Source organism: Loxodonta africana, chromosome 6 (assembly GCF_030014295.1).
Source record: "Loxodonta africana isolate mLoxAfr1 chromosome 6, mLoxAfr1.hap2, whole genome shotgun sequence".
Lineage (NCBI taxonomy): Eukaryota > Metazoa > Chordata > Mammalia > Proboscidea > Elephantidae > Loxodonta > Loxodonta africana.
The window spans coordinates 134015976-134034314 of NC_087347.1; the positions used below are offsets into that span (position 1 = coordinate 134015976).

Consider the following 18339-nt stretch of genomic DNA (forward strand, 5'->3'; position numbering starts at 1 on the left):
GGCTCATAGTTGTCGTGTGACCTTAGTGTTCTTCTTTCTCCTTTGATCCAGGTGGGTTGAGACCAATTGATGCATCTTAGATGGCAGCTTGTTAGCATTTAAGACCCCAGACACCACATTTCAAAGTGGGTTGCAGAATGTTTTCATAATAGTATTATTTTGCCAATTAACTTAGCATAGTCCCCAAACCCCCGTCCTTGCTCCGCTGACCTTTGAAGCATTCAGTTTATCCCAGAAACTTCTTTGCTTTTGGTCCAGTCCAATTGAGCTGACCTTCCCTGTATTGAGTATTGTCCTTCCCTTCACCTAAAGTAGTTCTTATCTACTAACTAATCAGTAAATAACCCTCTCCCACCCTCCCTCCCTCCCGCCCTCGTAACCACAAAAGGATGTGTTCTTCTCAGTTTATACTATTTCTCAAGATCTTATAATAGTGGTCTTATACAATATATGTCCTTTTGCCTCTGACTAATTTCACTCAGCATAATGCCTTCCAGGTTCCTCCATGTTATGAAATGTTTCACAGATTCGTCACTGTTCTTTTTCGATGCGTGGTATTCCGTTGTGTGAATATACCACAATTTATTTAAGCATTCATCCGTTGATGGACACCTTGGTTGCTTCCAGCTTTTTGCTATTGCAAACAGAGCTGCAATAAACATCGGTGTGCATGTATCTATTCGTGTGAAGGCTCATATTTCTCTAGGGTATATTCCGAGGAGTGGGATTTCTGGTTTGTATGGTAGTTCTATTTCTAACTTTTTAAGATAACGCCAGATAGATTTCCAAAGTGGTTGTACCATTTTACATTCCCACCAGCAGTGTATGAGAGTTCCAGTCTCTCCGCAGCCTCTCCAACATTTATTATTTCGTGTTTTTTAGATTAATGCCAGCCTTGTTGGAGTGAGATGGAATCTCATCATAGTTTCAATTTGCATTTCTCTAATGGCTAATGATCGAGAGCATTTTCTCATGTATCTGTTAGCTGCCTGAATATCTTCTTCAGTGAAGTGTGTGTTCATATCCTTTGCCCACTTTTTGATTGGGTTGTTTGTCTTTTTGTGGTTGAGTTTTAACAGAATCATATAGATTTTAGAGATCAGGCACTGGACGGAGATGTCATAGCTGAAAATTCTTTCCCAATCTGTAGGTGGTCTTTTTACTCTTTTGGTGAAGTCTTCAGATGAGCATAGGTGTTTGATTTTTAGGAGCTCCCAGTTATCTGGTTTCTCTTCGTCATTTTTGGTAATGTTTTATATTCTGTTTATGCCTTGTATTGGGGCTCCTAATGTTGTCCCTACTTTTTCTTCCATGATCTTTATCGTTTTAGTCTTTATGTTTAGGTCTTTGATCCACTTGGAGTTAGTTTTTGTGCATGGTGTGAGGTATGGGTCCTGTTTCATTTTTTTGCAAATGGATATCCAGTTATGCCAGCACCATTTGTTAAAAAGACTATCTTTTCCCCAATTAACTGACACTGGGCCTTTGTCAAATATCAGCTGCTCATATGTGGATGGATTTATATCTGGGTTCTCAATTCTGTTTCATTGGTCTGTGTGCCTGTTGTTGTACCAGTACCAGGCTGTTTTGACTACTGTGGCTGTATAATATGTAGAGTGAGGCCTCCCACTTTCTTCTTCTTTTTCAGTAATGCTTTACTTATCCGAGGCTTCTTTCCCTTCCATATGAAGTTGGTGATTTGTTTCTCTATCACATTAAAAAATGTCATTGGAATTTGGATGGGAAGTGCATTGTATGTATAGATGGCTTTTGGTAGAATAGACATTTTTACTATGTTACGTCCTCCTATCCATGAGCAAGGTATGTTTTTCCACTTAAGTAGGTCCTTTTTAGTTTCTTGCAGTAGTACTTTGTAGTTTTCTTTGTATAGGTCTTTTACATCTTTGGTAAGATTTATACCTAATATTTTATCTTCTTGGGGACTACTATGAATGGTATTGATTTGGTGATTTCCTCTTCGATGTTCTTTTTGTTGATGTAGAGGAATCCAAGTGATTTTTGTATGTTTATCTTATAACCTGAGACTCTGCCAAACCCTTCACTTAGTTTCAAGTTTTCTGGAGGATTCCTTAGGGTTTTCTGTGTATAAGATCATGTCATCTGCAAATAGAGATAATTTTACTTCCTCCTTGCCAATCCAGATGCCCTTTATTTCTTTGTCTAGCCTAATTGCTCTGGCTAGGACCTCTAGCACAAGGTTGAATAAGAGCGGTGATAAAGGGCATCCTTGTCTAGTTCCCGTTCTCAAGGGAAATGCTTTCAGGCTCTCTCCATTTAAAGTGATGTTGACTGTTGGCTTTGTATAGATGCCCTTTATTATGTTCAGCAATTTTCCTTCAATTCCTATTTTGGTGAGAGTTTTTATCATGAATGGGTGTTGGACTTTGTCAAATGCCTTTTCTGCATCAATTGATAAGATCATGTGGTTTTTGTCTTTTGTTTTCTTTATCTGGTGGATTATATGAATGGTTTTTCTAATATTAAAGCAGCCTTGCATACCTGGTATAAATCCCACTTGGTCGTGGTGGATTATTTTTTTGATATGTTGTTGAATTCTATTGGCTAGAATTTTGTTGAGGATTTTTGCATCTATGTTCATGAGGGATAGAGGTCTGTAATTTTCTTTTTTTGTGATGTCTTTACCTGGTGTTGGTATCAGGGATATGGTGCCTTCATAGAATGAGTTAGGTAGTATTCAGTCATTTTGTATGCTTTGAAATACCTTTACTAATAGTGGTGTTAACTCTTCTCTGAAAGTTTGGTAGAACTCTGCAGTGAAGCCGTCCGGGCCAGGGCTTTTTTTTGTTGGGAGTTTTTTGATTACCGTTTCAATCTCTTTTTTTGTTATGGGTCTATTTAGTTGTTCTACTTCTGATTGTGTTAGTTTAGGTAGTGTAGTGCTTTTCTAGGAATTCATCCATTTCTTCAAGGTTTGCAAATTTGTTAGAGTACAATTTTTCATAATAACCTGATATGATTCTTTTAATTTCAGTTGGGTCTGTTGTGATGTGGCCCATCTCGTTTCTTATTCGGGTTATTTGTTTCCTTTCCTGTATTTAGTCAGTCTGGCCAATGTTTTATCAATTTTGTTAATTTTTTCAAAGAACCAGCTTTTGGCTTTGTTAATTCTTTCAATTGTTTTCCTGTTCTCTAATTCATTTAGTTCAGCTCTAATTTTTATTATTTGTTTTCTTCTGGTGCCTGATGGATTCTTTTGTTGCTCACTTTCTATTTGTTCAAGTTGTAGGGACAGTTCTCTGATTTTGGCTCTTTCTTCTTTTTGTATGTGTGCATTTATCGATATAAATTGACCTCTGAGCACTGCTTTTGCTGTGTCCCAGAGGTTTTGATAGGAAGTGTTTTCATTCTCTTTGCATTCTTTGAATTTCTTTATTCCCTCCTTAATGTCTTCTATTAACCCAGTCTTTTTTGGGCAGGTTATTGTTCAGTTTCCAAGTATTTGATTTCTTTTCCCTAATTTTTCTGTTATTGATTTCCACTTTTATGGCCTTATGGTCTGAGAAGATGCTTTGTAATATTTTGATGTTTTGGATTCTGCAAAGATTTGTTTTATGACCTAATATGTGGTCTATTCTGGTGAATGTTCCATGTGCGCCAGAAAAAAAGTATACTTTGCAGCAGTTGGGTGGAGTGTTCTGTATAAGTCAATGAGGTCAAGTTGGTTGATTGTAGCAATTAGGTCTTCCGTGTCTCTATTGAGCTTCTTACTGGATGTCCTGTCCTTCTCCGAAAGCGGTGTGTTGAAGTCTCCTGCTATATTTGTGGAGGTGTCTCTCTCACTTTTCAGTTCTGTTAAAGTTTGTTTTATGTATTTTGCAGCCCTGTCATTGGGTGCATAAATATTTAATATGGTTATATGTTCCTGGTCAATTGTCCCTTTAATCATTATGTAGTGTCCTTCTTTATCCTTTGTGGTGGATTTAACTTTAAAGTCTATTTTGTCAGAAATTAATATTGCTACTCCTGCTCTTTTTTGCTTATTTTTTGCTTGATATATTTTTTTCCATCCTTTGAGTTTTAGTCTTTTTGTGTCTCTAAGTCTAAGGTGTGTCTCTTGTAGGCAGCATATAGACGGATCGTGTTTCTTTATGCAGTCTGAGACTCTGTCTCTTTATTGGTGCGTTTAGTCCATTTACATTCAGCGTAATTATAGATAAGTATGCTGTCATTTTGATGCCTTTTTATGTGTGTTGTTGACAATTTCATTTTTCCACTCACTTTTTTGTGCTGAGACGTTTTTCTTTGTAAATTGTGTGTTCCTCATTTTCATAGTATTTGACTTTATGTTTGCTGAGTCGTTATGTTTTTCTTGGTTTTTATTTTGAGTTATGGAGTTGTTATACCTCTTTGTGGTTACCTTAATATCTACTCCTATTTTTCTAAGTAAAAACCTGACTTATATTGTCCTATATCGCCTTGTATCCCTCTCCATATGGCAGTTCTATGCCACCTGTATTTAGTCCCTCTTTTTGATTATTGTGATCTTTTACATATTGACTTCAATGATTCCCTGTTATGAGCATTTTTTTTTAATTAATCTTAATTTGTTTTTGTGATTTCGCTATTTGAGTTGATATCAGGATGTTCTGTTTTGTGACCTTGTGTTCTGCTGGTGTCTGATATTATTGGTTTTCTGACCAAACAATTTCCTTTAGTATTTCTTGTAGCTTTGGTTTGGTTTTTGCAAATTCTCTAAGCTTGTGTTTATCTGTAAATATCTTAATTTCGCCTTCATATTTCAGAGAGAGTTTTGCTGGATATATGATCCTTGGCTGGCTGTTTTTCTCCTTCAGTGCTCTGTATGTGTCATCCCATTGCCTTCTTGCCTGCATGGTTTCTGCTGAGTAGTCTGAACTTATTCTTATTGATTCTCCCTTGTAGGAGACCTTTCTTTTATCCCTGGCTGCTTTTAAAACTTTCACTTTATCTTTGGTTTGGGCAAGTTTGATGATAATATGTCTTGGTGTTTTTCTTTTTGGATCAATCTTAAATGGGGTTCGATGAGCATCTTGGGTAGATATCCTTCCGTCTTTCATGATGTCAGGGAAGTTTTCTGCCAACAGATCTTCAACTATTCTCTCTGTATTTTCTGTTATCCCTCCCTGTTCTGGGACTCCAATCACACGCAAGTTATCCTTCTTGATAGAGTCCCACATGATTCTTAGGGTTTCTTCATTTTTTTTAATTATTTTATCTGATTTTTTTCCAGCTATACAATTCCCTGGTCCTCCAGATTTCCCACTCTGCATTGTAATTGCTCGAGTCTGCTCCTCTGACTTCCTATTGCATTGTCTACTTCTATAATTTTATTGTTAATCTTTTGGATTTCTGAATGCTCTCTCTCTATGGATTCTTGCATCTTATTAATTTTTCCACTGTGTTCTTGAATAATCTTTTTTAGTTCTTCAACTGCTTTATCAGTGTGTTCCTTGGCTTTTTCTGTAGCTTGCCTTATTTCATTTCTGAGGTCATCCCTGATGTCTTGAAGCATTCTGTAAATTAGTTTTTTATATTCTGTATCTGGTAATTCCAGGATTGTATCTTCATTTGGGAAAGATTTTGATTCTTTAGTTTGGGGGGTTGTAGAAGCAGTCGTGGTGTGCTTCTTTATGTGGTTTGATATCGACTGCTGTCTCAGAGCCATCACTAAGATATTGTAGTGATTTATTCTATATTTGCTCACTGAGTCTTGTTTTGTTTTCTTTCAATATACGTAGATGGGCTACTAGATTCCGCTGTCTTGATTGTTGTAGCCCTTGACTCACTTATGTCCTATTACCAGCTGGTTTGGGTTTTTACCAGATATATATACCTAAGTCCATTCACTATTCTTGAGTAGAATCTGATTTTGGGTCATCAAGTGTGTGGTGCAGACTTTCACCTATCCACCTTGAGAAGTAGTGGTGATAGTTGTGTGCACCAGATTCTAGTAGCAGCTGGGTTCACACTCCAGAGGGGGCAGGATGCTGACAGGCTTCCCCCAAGTGCCAGTGAGGTAGGTGTGTCTCTATTCCTAAAGCACCTTGGTGGGTGGGCTCTGCAGCTGTACCTTAGGCCCCCAATGCAAGTACCTCTACAGATTGGTAGGTGTCACCCTCCTTAGACCCCTAAGGCAGGAGGCTAGGTAGTCTGGGGGAGCTTCAGCCCTCAGTTCCCTGTTGTGGGTCAGGGAGGGCTCTGTTGAATACGAAGAGATATCAGACCTGGGAAACTTGTCTTTCCAGTAAGTCCGCTAAAACAAATGCAGTCAGATCCCTATCAGAAATCCCTTTGCATTATAATAGCCACCTTGTTCCCTGTAAGGATGAAAGCCCAAGACTGTGGATCACATATGCTTGGCTGGAGCTGGTTCTGCATTTTTAGTCCAATTAGGGAAGGATTTTTGTTTCCTGGATTTTTTGTGGTTGCTTCTCTCAGGCCAGAAGAATGGGTTAGGAAAAGAGCAAAAAAAAAAAAAAAAAAAAAAGGAAAAGAAAAACCGGGAGCAGTTCTCCCTCTGGCTAAGGAAATTCCAGTGTTAATGAAGCCGCCTAGGAATGGGAGGGGAGGGTTCAGAAAAACAGGAGAGAGTAGCACCCCGGAATATAGACAAAGTTACTTGTCTTGCTTGGGATGACTGTTTTATCTGAGATTCCGGAGGGGCGCATCGCGTCGCCTGTGTGCGCTGGCTGGGTAGAGATTTCCCCCGAGGTTCAGGCCCGTGTCCGGTGCTTACGCTGTCACAGAAGCCGCGGTCAGTTCCTCCGCAGCAAGTCCAAAGCCCATTGTCAAGGTTCCCCAGCTGGGACGCTGCACTCCAGGCTTCAAAAACAGTCTCTGCCTCCCTGTCACTTCTCCTCCCGCCAGCCGCGTTGCCATCCTGCCCTCATAGACCGGCTGGGCCCCCCCCCCGGTTAATTCAGGGGGCTGGGGCTGCGTCCCGTGTTTGCACCATCACAGGATGTCGTGCTCAGCTCCCCTGCGCCCTGTCCAAAGCGCCGCGCCAAGGTTCCCCGGCTGGGACACTGCACTCCCGGCTCCAAAACCAGTTGCTGCCTCCCGGTGACTTCTCCTCCCACCAGCTGCTTCGCCGCGCCACCAGCGCGGACTGGCTGGGCCCCCTCCCGAGGTCAGTTCCGGGGGATAGGGCTGTGCCCCGTGTTTGCGCCGTCACAGGATGTTGTGTTCAACTCTCCTGCGCCCAGTCCGAAGCCCAGCGCCAAGGTTTCCTGACTGGGATGCTGGCTCCAGGCTCCGAAAACAGTCGCTGCTTCCTCGTAGTTGTTCGTTCTCAGTCTCTGTCACTCAGATCAACTCTCTAAATCTGTGTTTGTTGGTCAGGGTTCATAGATTGTCATGTATGTGATCGATTCACTTGTTTTTCTGAGTCTTTGTTGCAAGAGGGATCCAACGTAGCATCTACCTAGTCAGCCATCTTGGCCCCCTCCCCCCTAATATATAACTTTTAATGGAAATTTATAACATTTCAATGATATCACAGAGCAGTAGAGTAGGGTTGGGGAATATTATAGATCCATGCCTACAACTATCCAGCTCTGTGACCTTGGGCAAGTCACTGGAAGTCATTGACCATCCATTGCTTTACCTGTGAACAGGTTTTGACTATAGCTTGTGCTGTTGCCATGTAATTTAAATTATATATATATATATAATCACTATAGGGTCACTATGAGTCGAAATCAACTCAACAGCAGTGGTTTGGTTTTTTTATATATATATATACATATATATGTGTGTACATATATATATTTTAATGTCTAGTACAGTGGTTATGTGTGGGGTCTCATAAAACAGTAACTTAAAAAAAATCTTTCATAGCATTTAGTACAATTCCAGAAACATAATTAACATTCTATAAATACATGCACATTGACTTATTAAAATGCCTGAATTACAAAAAAGCCAAAGTAATTGTTCACTTGACTATGAGAATGTGCAGAAATTTCACCGGTATCTCACTGAATGAATCATGTAGTACAGTGCTTTGGACTCTGAACCCTTTCTTACCCACCACCCCCCGCCAAGGGCACCCTTCTCCGCACGTATTTTTGCTATTGCAGTATTCTGAATTTGCCGTTAAGTGTCTGTATTGCAGATCACACAAACATGCTGTCTCAGTTCAAAGGCACTGAACTCTTGTAAGGATGAGTGACCTGCATGCACTATTGATGTCTTGTTTAGTTCTGGAAATAGTTCTTCAGTCAGATAATACCTATGCTCTTTGATTCTCCTACCTACAGGTATGGTTTGGGTGGTTGTAATTCTACAGAGGGCAGATTGCCACAGGCGGATCTGAATGCTGTGTTTAGAAAGTGGGAAGGGGAATCTCTCTAATCCCCTTATGGACTGGAGGAAGTCTCTTGCTTATTTAGTAGTTATGGAAAAAAAAATGTTTTACTCTAATAAAGTATTTAAGAAAGAAACACTTGTTGCAGTTTCACCATTGGACTGGTTCTGTGCAAGTCAGCCCAGTAGGGGTATCCAGGTAATAAGGATAGGAGAGTAAGCAGAGTGTCACTTGAAAAGTACTACAGTGCACAGTATGTCCCCAGGAGCCATCCTCAGCAGCTGGCCACGGTGCTGAGCCCTTCCACTTTTGGCCTGGATCTATGAATTGCAGCCATAAACTAGAAAAGGAACTCGTTCTGGAGAATTGCCACTAAATGGAACACTGCTGGGCTGTTCAAGTCCTCTGGGAAGGAGCATGGGAATGCGTGTTATTTAACAAATATCCTTGGTGATTGCTTAAAGCAGGTAGGTAAAGGCAGGCAACACTCAACTATGGCAACCTGATGGAAAGGGGCAAAGTCATAAGCAGCTGAAGAAAAAGGGAGAAATCCTCAAACTAGGCAGAACACAGACAAAATATGTTCTTACCTCTAGAACACTCACTAAGTGAAGTTTAACTTCATCACCAGTAACTTGGAAAGGCCCAGGCCCATTAAGGGAGCTAGAATCTAGGAAGAAAGACTGACTCTGTCTTCTATGTATCACAGCAAGGAGGAGGTCTCATTCATCTCCATATCCTCATTTCTTTGGAAAAAGCCTGGCAGAGTACATGGCAGGTGTTTTGATAGTGCTTGTTGAATATATGAGTGATATTAAGAATTTCCATTTTTGATATCTGGCTGTGTTTATTCATGGGCATAGAATACTCATTTATAATGAATGTTTTCATTTGTTTGTTTTTATGCTAATGCTATGCCAGATAATTAATCTTATTCTCCAATTAGAGATAAGGAACCTGAGACTCAGGGGTAGGCAGCTTTCCCAGGAACAAATGCTAGCACATGTCTACCATCACAACCAGGTCTGTTGCATGGCATGCTAACCTGTGAGGGAAGCAGTGGATGAGACTCGTTGGAGCAGAGCTCTGGAGTGGGACTAGCAAGTCCAATCGGGATTTAAATGGCAGTCGCTATGAGTCAGAACAGACTCAATGGCAATGGGGCCTTTTTTTTTTTTTTTGGTAACTGAGTGGACAGTGGCAGATTTCACAGTGTCACCAGTGGAAGACACCTGTTTTACTGGTGACAAGTAAATGTAACTTCATTCACAATGCTGTCTAAATCACTTGTACTTGACGGATTCCACTGCAGTCACCCGTTCTCCTTTCTTGGAAACTGAAAGCCCACTGAAGGACCCCAAGCATGCCTGCCGGGTACTTAGTGGACAAACCTTCAGATAGTTCCGTGATACACTGTTTCTCTAGGAATGTTAACACCACTAATTGCTTTACTAGCAAGACCTCTTCCTGCTCTTTTCTGGGAGAGATTCTCCTTCTAAATGTGTCCTTTGCTTATACTTAACCTAAAGTATTATGTGTCATTTTTATTAAAGTTGGAATTACAGATGTTCTCTTTGCTACCCCGCTTACTGCGCATACCCAGTGAGGAAAGTGAGCCTCCTAAGTCGATATTCAAAGGTGCCTCGAAATGAGACTCTACTTGGTTTGGCTTTTGGGCCAAGGCAGCACTGATCTTCATTCATAATGCCTCTTGTGCTAATCACCAAAATATATTTAGCCATGACATTTTTTCAGTGTTCACGCAACTTGAGCTTGCAGACTAAAGTCTGCTCTGTCTTTGTTTCTTTACTAGTTCAGAATAATAATTCTCTTTTCACAAGTACAATGTCCACCCTCTGTAATGCTAATAGGTATCATTTGGGAGACTGGGAGTCATTTGCACAAAAACTGTCACTTATTTTCTCTGCTGCTTAGCTGCTTTTCTGGTTTCTTTTTATATAGAAGAGCTTCTCTGGTTTGCCTTTGCATCCTTAGGAACTCTGCTTTCTCCCTTCTGTGCTGGGTTTACCCTTTTGCCAAAATTCCTTCATTCACATAAAGGAGAGGAGCCTCATACCCTCCTGCCCTGAGATGTGGAGTCATTCATAGGGAAACACAGGCCTGCCTTCAGGGAGATGGCCGGTGGGCGGGGTGGGATAGGGGGCATTCCAGCAGCACAGTGGGAGACCCGTCCTAACCACTCAGGCAGGAGGGCACTCTGCCATAATTTAGCTGCCCTCCGGCATGTCTGGGCTTCCAGTATAACCCAGACACTTAAATGAAAATGGTGTTTCCCTCAACCAGAGAAGGAAATGCCCAGAAACTTACAAACTGTGCTCTTCCTGCACACATATGTCCCCACTCACCCACAAAACACCAGAAAGAACAAGTCAATTAAAACAGTCATTCTCTGTTTTTGTCCTTGGAATTTAGTATTTAACACCCATAAATGTACCAAACAGAATAAATAGATTGTGAGCAAGCCTTATACTATATATATCTGTATATCTCTATTTATCTACCCTTTAGTTTTGTTTCTAAACCTGGTGAAGTTATTTTAGAGCTTCAGTTACTAAAACAAATGAATAGATAAATAGGTGACTAGATAGGCAAGTAAATAAATAAGGATTAACTTACAACTCTTACCTTCCTTCTCAAAATTATCTCAAAGAATGTTGTTTATGCCTTAAACATTTCAAGAAATGGTATGTTTCTACCTCAACCCAGATGATGGAATACGCCCCTTGCATTGTGCTCCGTGACTTCCCTTGGGTACATCAGCAATGTAAGGAACTGCGACCTGTACACAAAGCAGTTCCCCACAGCCCACCATGGGAAGGGAGTGGAAAAGCCTGGCCCTACCTAAGTTGAGGTACAGGGCGAGCCTCCCCTTCTGGAGTTCCAGGGTGATGTGGTCTCCGCGTTGACCTTCTCCGTGGAACAGGACCCCATCACCTTGCATGCTCTTGAACTTCAGGGATATCACATCTTTGAGGGTACTCATTAGCTTCTGATTGAATCTGTACAGAAGGGAACTTCGGCCATCGAAGTCAGCGACGTCGGATTCTGGGCACAGAAAGAGAGGAGGGGAAGAGAGAAATTATCACATATCCTCATGATTACTGTTCCCATTTCCCACCTTTAGTAGGTGTCCAACTCACAAGAATGTTCGTGAAATCAAAAAGGTCCTGTCTCAACAGTAAGCATAGACCCAACCTAATTAGACTCAGGGGATTTGTGGACAAGCAACCACTGTACACCGAGTCAAAGTGTACTGACCATTCACCTAGAAGGAAAACTTCTCATTAGCGATAAGTCAACTTTTGCTTGAGGGGACAAGGTGAAAATGCCACAAGTATCCATTTCAGGCTCCACTGTGTCAGGTGCCTGGTTTATAATCATCGCTCGAAATCTACTTTCCTCCTCATTATTATTTTGTAACCACATGCTCCCCTCATGTCAGACTCAAGGTTAGAGATAAAAAATAGATACGTTTTTTTATTCCAACTCTGAATGAACAGTACTCTCTTCCTAGAATCCTGTGTTGAAGAAGGTTGCGAGGCTTCTTCTGGGTTCAGCGGAAAAGTGTATGCAGTAATGAATGCCTTGCTATTTGAACGGGGAGGGTAATTACATGGCAACCTTGACAGTCCTTCCTTGTATCATTATATTTTTTACATGACAAGAATGCTTATTCATTACTGTTAAAGCAAAAGAGATAACTGGTCATGATTTAGGAAAACTTACAGAGTAGATGTATAAAAATGCCTGTTTTAGTTATATAGTGTTCCTATAACAGAAATACCACGAGTGGATAGCTTTAACAAACAGAAATTTATTCTCTCATAGTCTAGGATCCTAGAAGTTTGAAATCAGTGTGCCAACTCCAGGGGAAGGCTTTTCCTGTCTGTCTGCTTTGAGGGAAGATCCTTGTCATCGATCTCCCTGCATCTAGGAGCTTATCCATGCAGGAACCCTGGGTCCAAAGGATGCACTCTGCTCCTGGTTCTTCTCACTTGGTGGTAATGAGGCCCCTATCCTCTCTGCTTCTCTCTTTTATATCTCAAAAGAGATTGACTCAAGATATGACCTTATCTTGTAGATTGCATCCTGCCTTATTAACATAACAGCCTCTAATTCTGCCTCATTAACATCGTAGAGAATTTACAACACATAGGACAAATACATCAGCTCATGAAATAGAGGGCAACCACACAATACTGGGAATCATAGCCTAGCCAAGTTGACACACATTTTTGGGGGACACAATTCAATCCATAACAATGTCTGACATATATACCAACATGTTAACAGGGACCCTTTTGGGGAGGCATTCTTGTAGCTTCTCCTCGCTTTCTTCTTTTATTGTAGTAACTTTTATAACAAACTTTTATTACTTTTATAATAGGAAAACGTGTAAGGTTATTTAATTATAACTTGAAACAAACTCATTACGCACCATCTTACATGGGTGACGTGGTGGTGAATGGGTGAATGGAGGGGGTGGGATTAGTCTTATTTGAAGTCAAACATTCAGGAAAACTCAATTTTGCATTACATACCAAGTAATTAAAATTCTCGGCTTGAGCATACCCAATGATCAATTAAGCGTGTGTGTTTGAGTAAGTATCTAGGAAAATCTTTGGCAAAACCAGAATTCTGAAAAGAAAAATGAAATCGTATTTTTACTGTAGTTAGTCTTAACAACACAATCTTACAATTTACTTCTACATAGTGAAGTGGTTCTAACCAAAAGACTACTGCTGACTCCCTAGACCCTAATAAGAACTAGCTGAGCCAGAGAGGTTTTCACAAGCTCGCACCACTGTCAGAACAACAGTCATCCATGCTTTCAGTGCACCTGTCCTCTCACCTGGCTTCTACCAAAGCCAAGTGGAGGCTGCAGGCAGCAAGTTCTATAAACCATGAAGCAGCGAGGACCTCAGGATAAGTAAAACCGTGGGTTTAAACTATGATGGCCATTTGCTTGTTAGGTGGGCGACCTTGGACAAGTAAGTTCATCTCTCTTAGACTCAGTATCCTTATCTGTGAAATGGGGATAAGTATATCCCTCAGAGAAAACTGCCCTGAGGATTAAATGCACCAATGCATACAAAGTAAGTCGTCGTGCCGGGTATATTACATGTGTTAAATCAACAGTAGGTAGTAGGAGTATTAGTAGTAATAGGGATAACCAGAGAGCCTCAAGTTATAAACCAGTCCACATCAGGGGCCAGCACTCCTCCTTCTCACCCTAAAGGATGCTTTTTTCACTTGGCGACTCAATGGTTTGCAGACCAGGGGATGTCAAATTAGCCTAAGTTTCTGCTCTGCCATATTTCACTTCTCTCATCCTACTGGAATTCTCCATGTGTGCAGGGTTTGCACACGGAGCATTTGTACTCCCTTCCGATGGCTTCCTGTGTACTGCAGCACCAGACTCTGCGGTGAGGACTGGGCCAGGGAGCTGTGGGCACACCGATTGCCTTCAGAGCTTCTCAAGGTGAATGTGGGGAGTCACGCGCATGCAGGAGAGCCCTAACTCAGGTCACAGAGTGCAGATTCTGAGAGGGCTTCTTAGAGGACAGAGCAGTGTGGTGGTGTTGACTGATAAGCTGGAGTTAAGCAAGGGAACAGTGAGGAGTCTGGTGTCCCCAGGAGGAAGATTACGGGTGTGAGTTACATGGCTGCAAGGAGACCAGCAGGGGATGGAAGAAAGATCTCTGATCCCCAGTGTGGGAGTTTCCCTGCATGCTGAGACACACAGCAAAAGGTGAGTCCTTTAAGCCATAACTCAGATTCTACGTGTTTTCATCCACAGCTTTGTCCATACTTACTCCCTCAGGCAGATGCGGTGTCTGAACTTTTTGTTCTCACAGCACCTGGCATATTTCAGTCAGTAAATGAAAATTCTACCACCCTTCTATCAGTTGGTCATATCACAATGCCTTTTGAGTTGCTGTGATGCTGGAGCTATGCCACCAGTATTTCAAATACCAACAGGGTCACCCTTGGTGGGCAGATTTTGTCAGATCTTTCAGACTAAATCAGACTAGGAAGAAAGATCTGGCTATCTCCTTTTGAAAATTAGCCAGTGAAAATCCTAAGGATCGCAACGGAATGTTGTCTGATATAGCTCTGGAAGAAGATCTCCCTAGGTTGGAAGACACTGCACAATGACCTCAACCATGGACTCAAACACGCCAGCGAGTGAAGATGGTCCAGGACTCAGCAATGTTTCATCCTATTGTTCATAGGGTCACCACGAGCCGGATGCTACTCCACAGCGACTGAAACTACCACAGTCTACAATTTATACGTGTCGGGTCCGCTCCCTTTCACTACCATGACATCTTCAGCCTCGTCAGAAGGAAGGAAAGGAGGAAGGGTGTTGGAAGGTGCATTGAGGGTAGAGATGGGTTTCTATCGGCAAAGGAGAAGTGTGGCCATCTCAGAAGGTAGTTTTAAGAACTCCGTGAAACTACATCTGTCTCCCAGGCCCCTAGCACGGCTGCTGTGAGCCCCCAGGGGACACCCTCCCTCCGGATTAGGGATACATTCCCCAGGGAGGAAGTAATTAGCATTATCGCCTAATCGAATGTTCTTAGCAGTCCCTCAAGGTCCATTTTTTTTTTCCATTTATAAAATGGGAAATTCAAAGCTTAAAAAGAAACGGACCTTGCCCAAAGGCACGTACACGGTAATGTGTCACTCAGCACTGAAGCCATATACTGCTCCCCATAAAAAGTGGCGGGGGGGCGGTGTTGTGAGAATGGAATGTGAAAGACTTTGTAGAGTGAAAATCCAGCGTGCTCTGGGGAGTGTATGTGTCTAAGTAAGTGAGTGTGTGAGTGTGTGTGTGCAAGGGAAAGAAGATGCCAATTCGAACGAAAAAAACCCAGTGTCGAGGAGGAGGTTTCCTCTTCCCTGCAAGTTGCTGTGCATTGCGTTCCCCTGTGGTCCCTGCTCTTCTGCACGCGCTCCTGCGTTCACGGCCGGGTGCGCTCAGAGCACTGGTTCTTCCTGGGGTACCAGGGGGCCGCACAGACACCCTGGAGGCCCTCCTTGCTCCCACTGTCTCCACTAAGGGGGAACCTGCTGCCCTAGTTGACTCTCATGGTTTCACCTCGCTTACACCTTCTTGTACCAGACTTTCATTGTGCCCCCACAACATGGCAGTCCCAGGCTCAGAACAGGGGCTACAGTGTGGTGAACCTCAAATGTGGACCCACACCCTCTACCCTGGAGTAGATTCTGACTTCTAGCGACCCTAAAAAGAAAATAATAATAATAATTTTTTTTAGTTTTTTTTTTTCTTAACAGAACAGAGTAGAAGTGCCCCCCTCCAACCCCTTAGGGTTTCCAGGGCTGTAATCTTAACGAAGCAAATCACCACATCTTTCTTGCATGAAGCAGCTGCTGGGTTCAAACTGCAAACCTTTAGGTTAGCAGTTGAGTGCTTAACCACTGCACCACCAGGGCTCCTTTGTTCTCAAGGACAGTAACCCCATAATCCATGAGAAGGAGGTAAACACTGGGCTGTGGGAGGCCAGAGGAGGGAGACCATATTATCTCCAGAGAGGGGCTGGAGGGGTGTCCTGAAGGAGGTCACACCTGTCCTGTGTGCTGAGGAACCAGTGGAAGTCAGGAAGGTCAGGCAGGGATAGAGTGCTGCTAGCAAAGGGAAGGATCTGACCGTTTTCTGCGTGGAGGAGAGTGCCCGCCCAGATCTGGCTCTACGAGGAGTCAGACTTGCTAGAGCAGTGCTTCCAGCAGCATTGGGGTCAGCAGGGAGTATGTTACAAGTGTGGTCTGGTCCCTACGGTGGACCGATGGAGTAGGTGTGGGGTTCAGAGCTCTGTGTCATCCAGGTGATTCTGATGCTTGTGGAGGGCTGCAAATGTCTGTGCCAGAACTTAAATATCCGGGGCAGCAGAAGTCAGGAGGCTGCAGACCAAATCAGGAGGCTTCTGATAGCGGGTCCTCTTAAAATAAGACAAAATGTATTTCAGCTGCACACTGAGGTCAATAGGAATTCACTGAAGTATTTAAAGCAGGAGAAACGCTTGGTTAGTTTTGGTTTCTAGAAAGAGCACTGTGGTTTTAGAAAGTGTGTCTGTATTCCTTGCTAACCCTCCCACCATTTATCCGTGGAATCATCCAATTTAGTTACCTCTTGCCAAACTGGTAATATCCTCACCCGGCCCCTCTTTTACTTACCCTGCCATTGATACATGGTGAGCATTTGTCAGAGTTCTGTGAGGACTGTGACCCAGAATACAGCTGTTAGGTATTTACTTCCTGGAATATATCATTTCTCCTTGTTTCTGAAAATTGACATTTTAGGATCTGATTATTGTGGGTGTAATTCAGTTCAATTTGTGGCTTCTGGAAATGGCGATACCTTGGCAGATTGCTCTAGAATATGAGGTATAGGCCAGCCGTGTGCTCAAGATGTCACCAGGATAAGGCAGGCCCTCCCAAACCTATCTTTTTAGGTCCAGATAAACCAGCACACACTCTTCCCTACTCCCCATTCCAGCCACAGTTCTCGGGGCTGGCCAACTTCCCATTGGGCCCATAATTGCTGACCCAGCTGTCATAGCTTGTTTTCTGAGAAAGAGTTCTGGAGGCATATGCTGGTATATTTGATGGATGTTGGTAGCTTGTCAACAAACCAGCTAAAAAAAAGGGCTCCACTGAATAAAAGATTCCAAGCCTGAATTCCCAGGTGGGTTGAGAAGGGCTCTGGTGTGGGCCAATGACAGCAAGTCTGGTTCCTCACGGACCAGAGCTCAAAGCTGACAGGAAAAACTATCAATTCACCCCCAGACATCAGTGGCACTCCAACTCTTTGTTCACAGTAAACGTAATTTTCAGTACAATTACATTGTGAAGCTCATCTCATTATACCTTGTATAAAAAAACGATTATTATTCAGACCATATACTGTCACTTGAGGGCTTTGGCTGGCAAAGCCACAAACCACAGCAGTTTCCCCAATTAGCTCCAACTTGCACACATCATCTACAGATTCTGTGACTGCTTCTGGCCTTATCAGAAACCCACGATAACCTTGGACGAAATATAAAAATGCTGTAAATTTCCAAAGCTGACACAACACTTGGAAATAGCTTTTCTTACAGAATTTCTAATATTTCTGTGCATGATAACAGGTGAAAAACAGGCTAGGTCTCAAGATGACAACATAAAAAATCAACAAAGAACAAAAGAAACAAAGCTTGGAATTCTAATCCCAACTTGAGCAGATAGGTTCTTTGGCTCTGACAGTCGTACTTGTCTCATAGTGTCTAAACTTTCCAGATTCCTTAGAAGCATAGACATCTCTCAGCACACTTAAAATGTGTAGTTCAACCGGACTGCTCACTAACTACATACATTATACTAATCTTTGGAACTAAGGAACTCCCACAGTAGCAGAAATTTGTTCATTGATTTACTCATAAATTCATTGGACATTGAACATATTCCGTATTCTTTTTGGTCACTAAGTCCTGAAATGCAAAGATGATGGAGATGTAGGCCTTACTGAAAAGGGACTCAAATAGTAATACATCAACACAACAAATGAATCAAATGGAGGTTTCAATAAAGGGGTGATGTTTAACTAGTGATATTGATAAGGTTGCAGATGGATAGGAACTTTGTTTGACTTGACTTCTCTCACCAGGTACTACTTTGTCTCTTTTCCGCAAATCAGAAAGGATGTAAACATTGGCAGATACCGATGGTGCAGGAGTTTTGACCTGTTCTGTGCTCCACTGCATATCTGTTGACCGGTGATGGAGTCAGTGTCAGCAGACCTATCATTTGGAATTGTATGCTAGCGATAGGTAGGTAGGTAGGTGGGTACGTAGCAATGTCAAAATGTGAGACCAGAGCTGTTTTTTGTTTTTCCCGTAAATCTAGTTGGCATTATCTGTGTAAAAAGATTTACCATGAATTTTTGTGTGTGTGGAAGTTGAACACTCTTGGTTAATGACTCTTCC

The 18339-nt window shown here is 42.2% G+C and overlaps 1 protein-coding gene across 2 annotated transcripts in view; it reads right to left on the reverse strand.

Annotated features, from left to right (window-relative positions):
• CNTNAP5 (contactin associated protein family member 5) overlaps positions 1-18339 on the reverse strand; it is a 1181085-nt gene that overhangs the window by 686672 nt on the left and 476074 nt on the right. For both annotated transcript variants that reach the window (XM_010596415.3, XM_064287363.1), the window contains exon 5: positions 11192-11395. In XM_010596415.3, coding sequence (XP_010594717.1) covers positions 11192-11395 — 204 coding nt within the window. The remainder of the gene's footprint in view (positions 1-11191; positions 11396-18339) is intronic.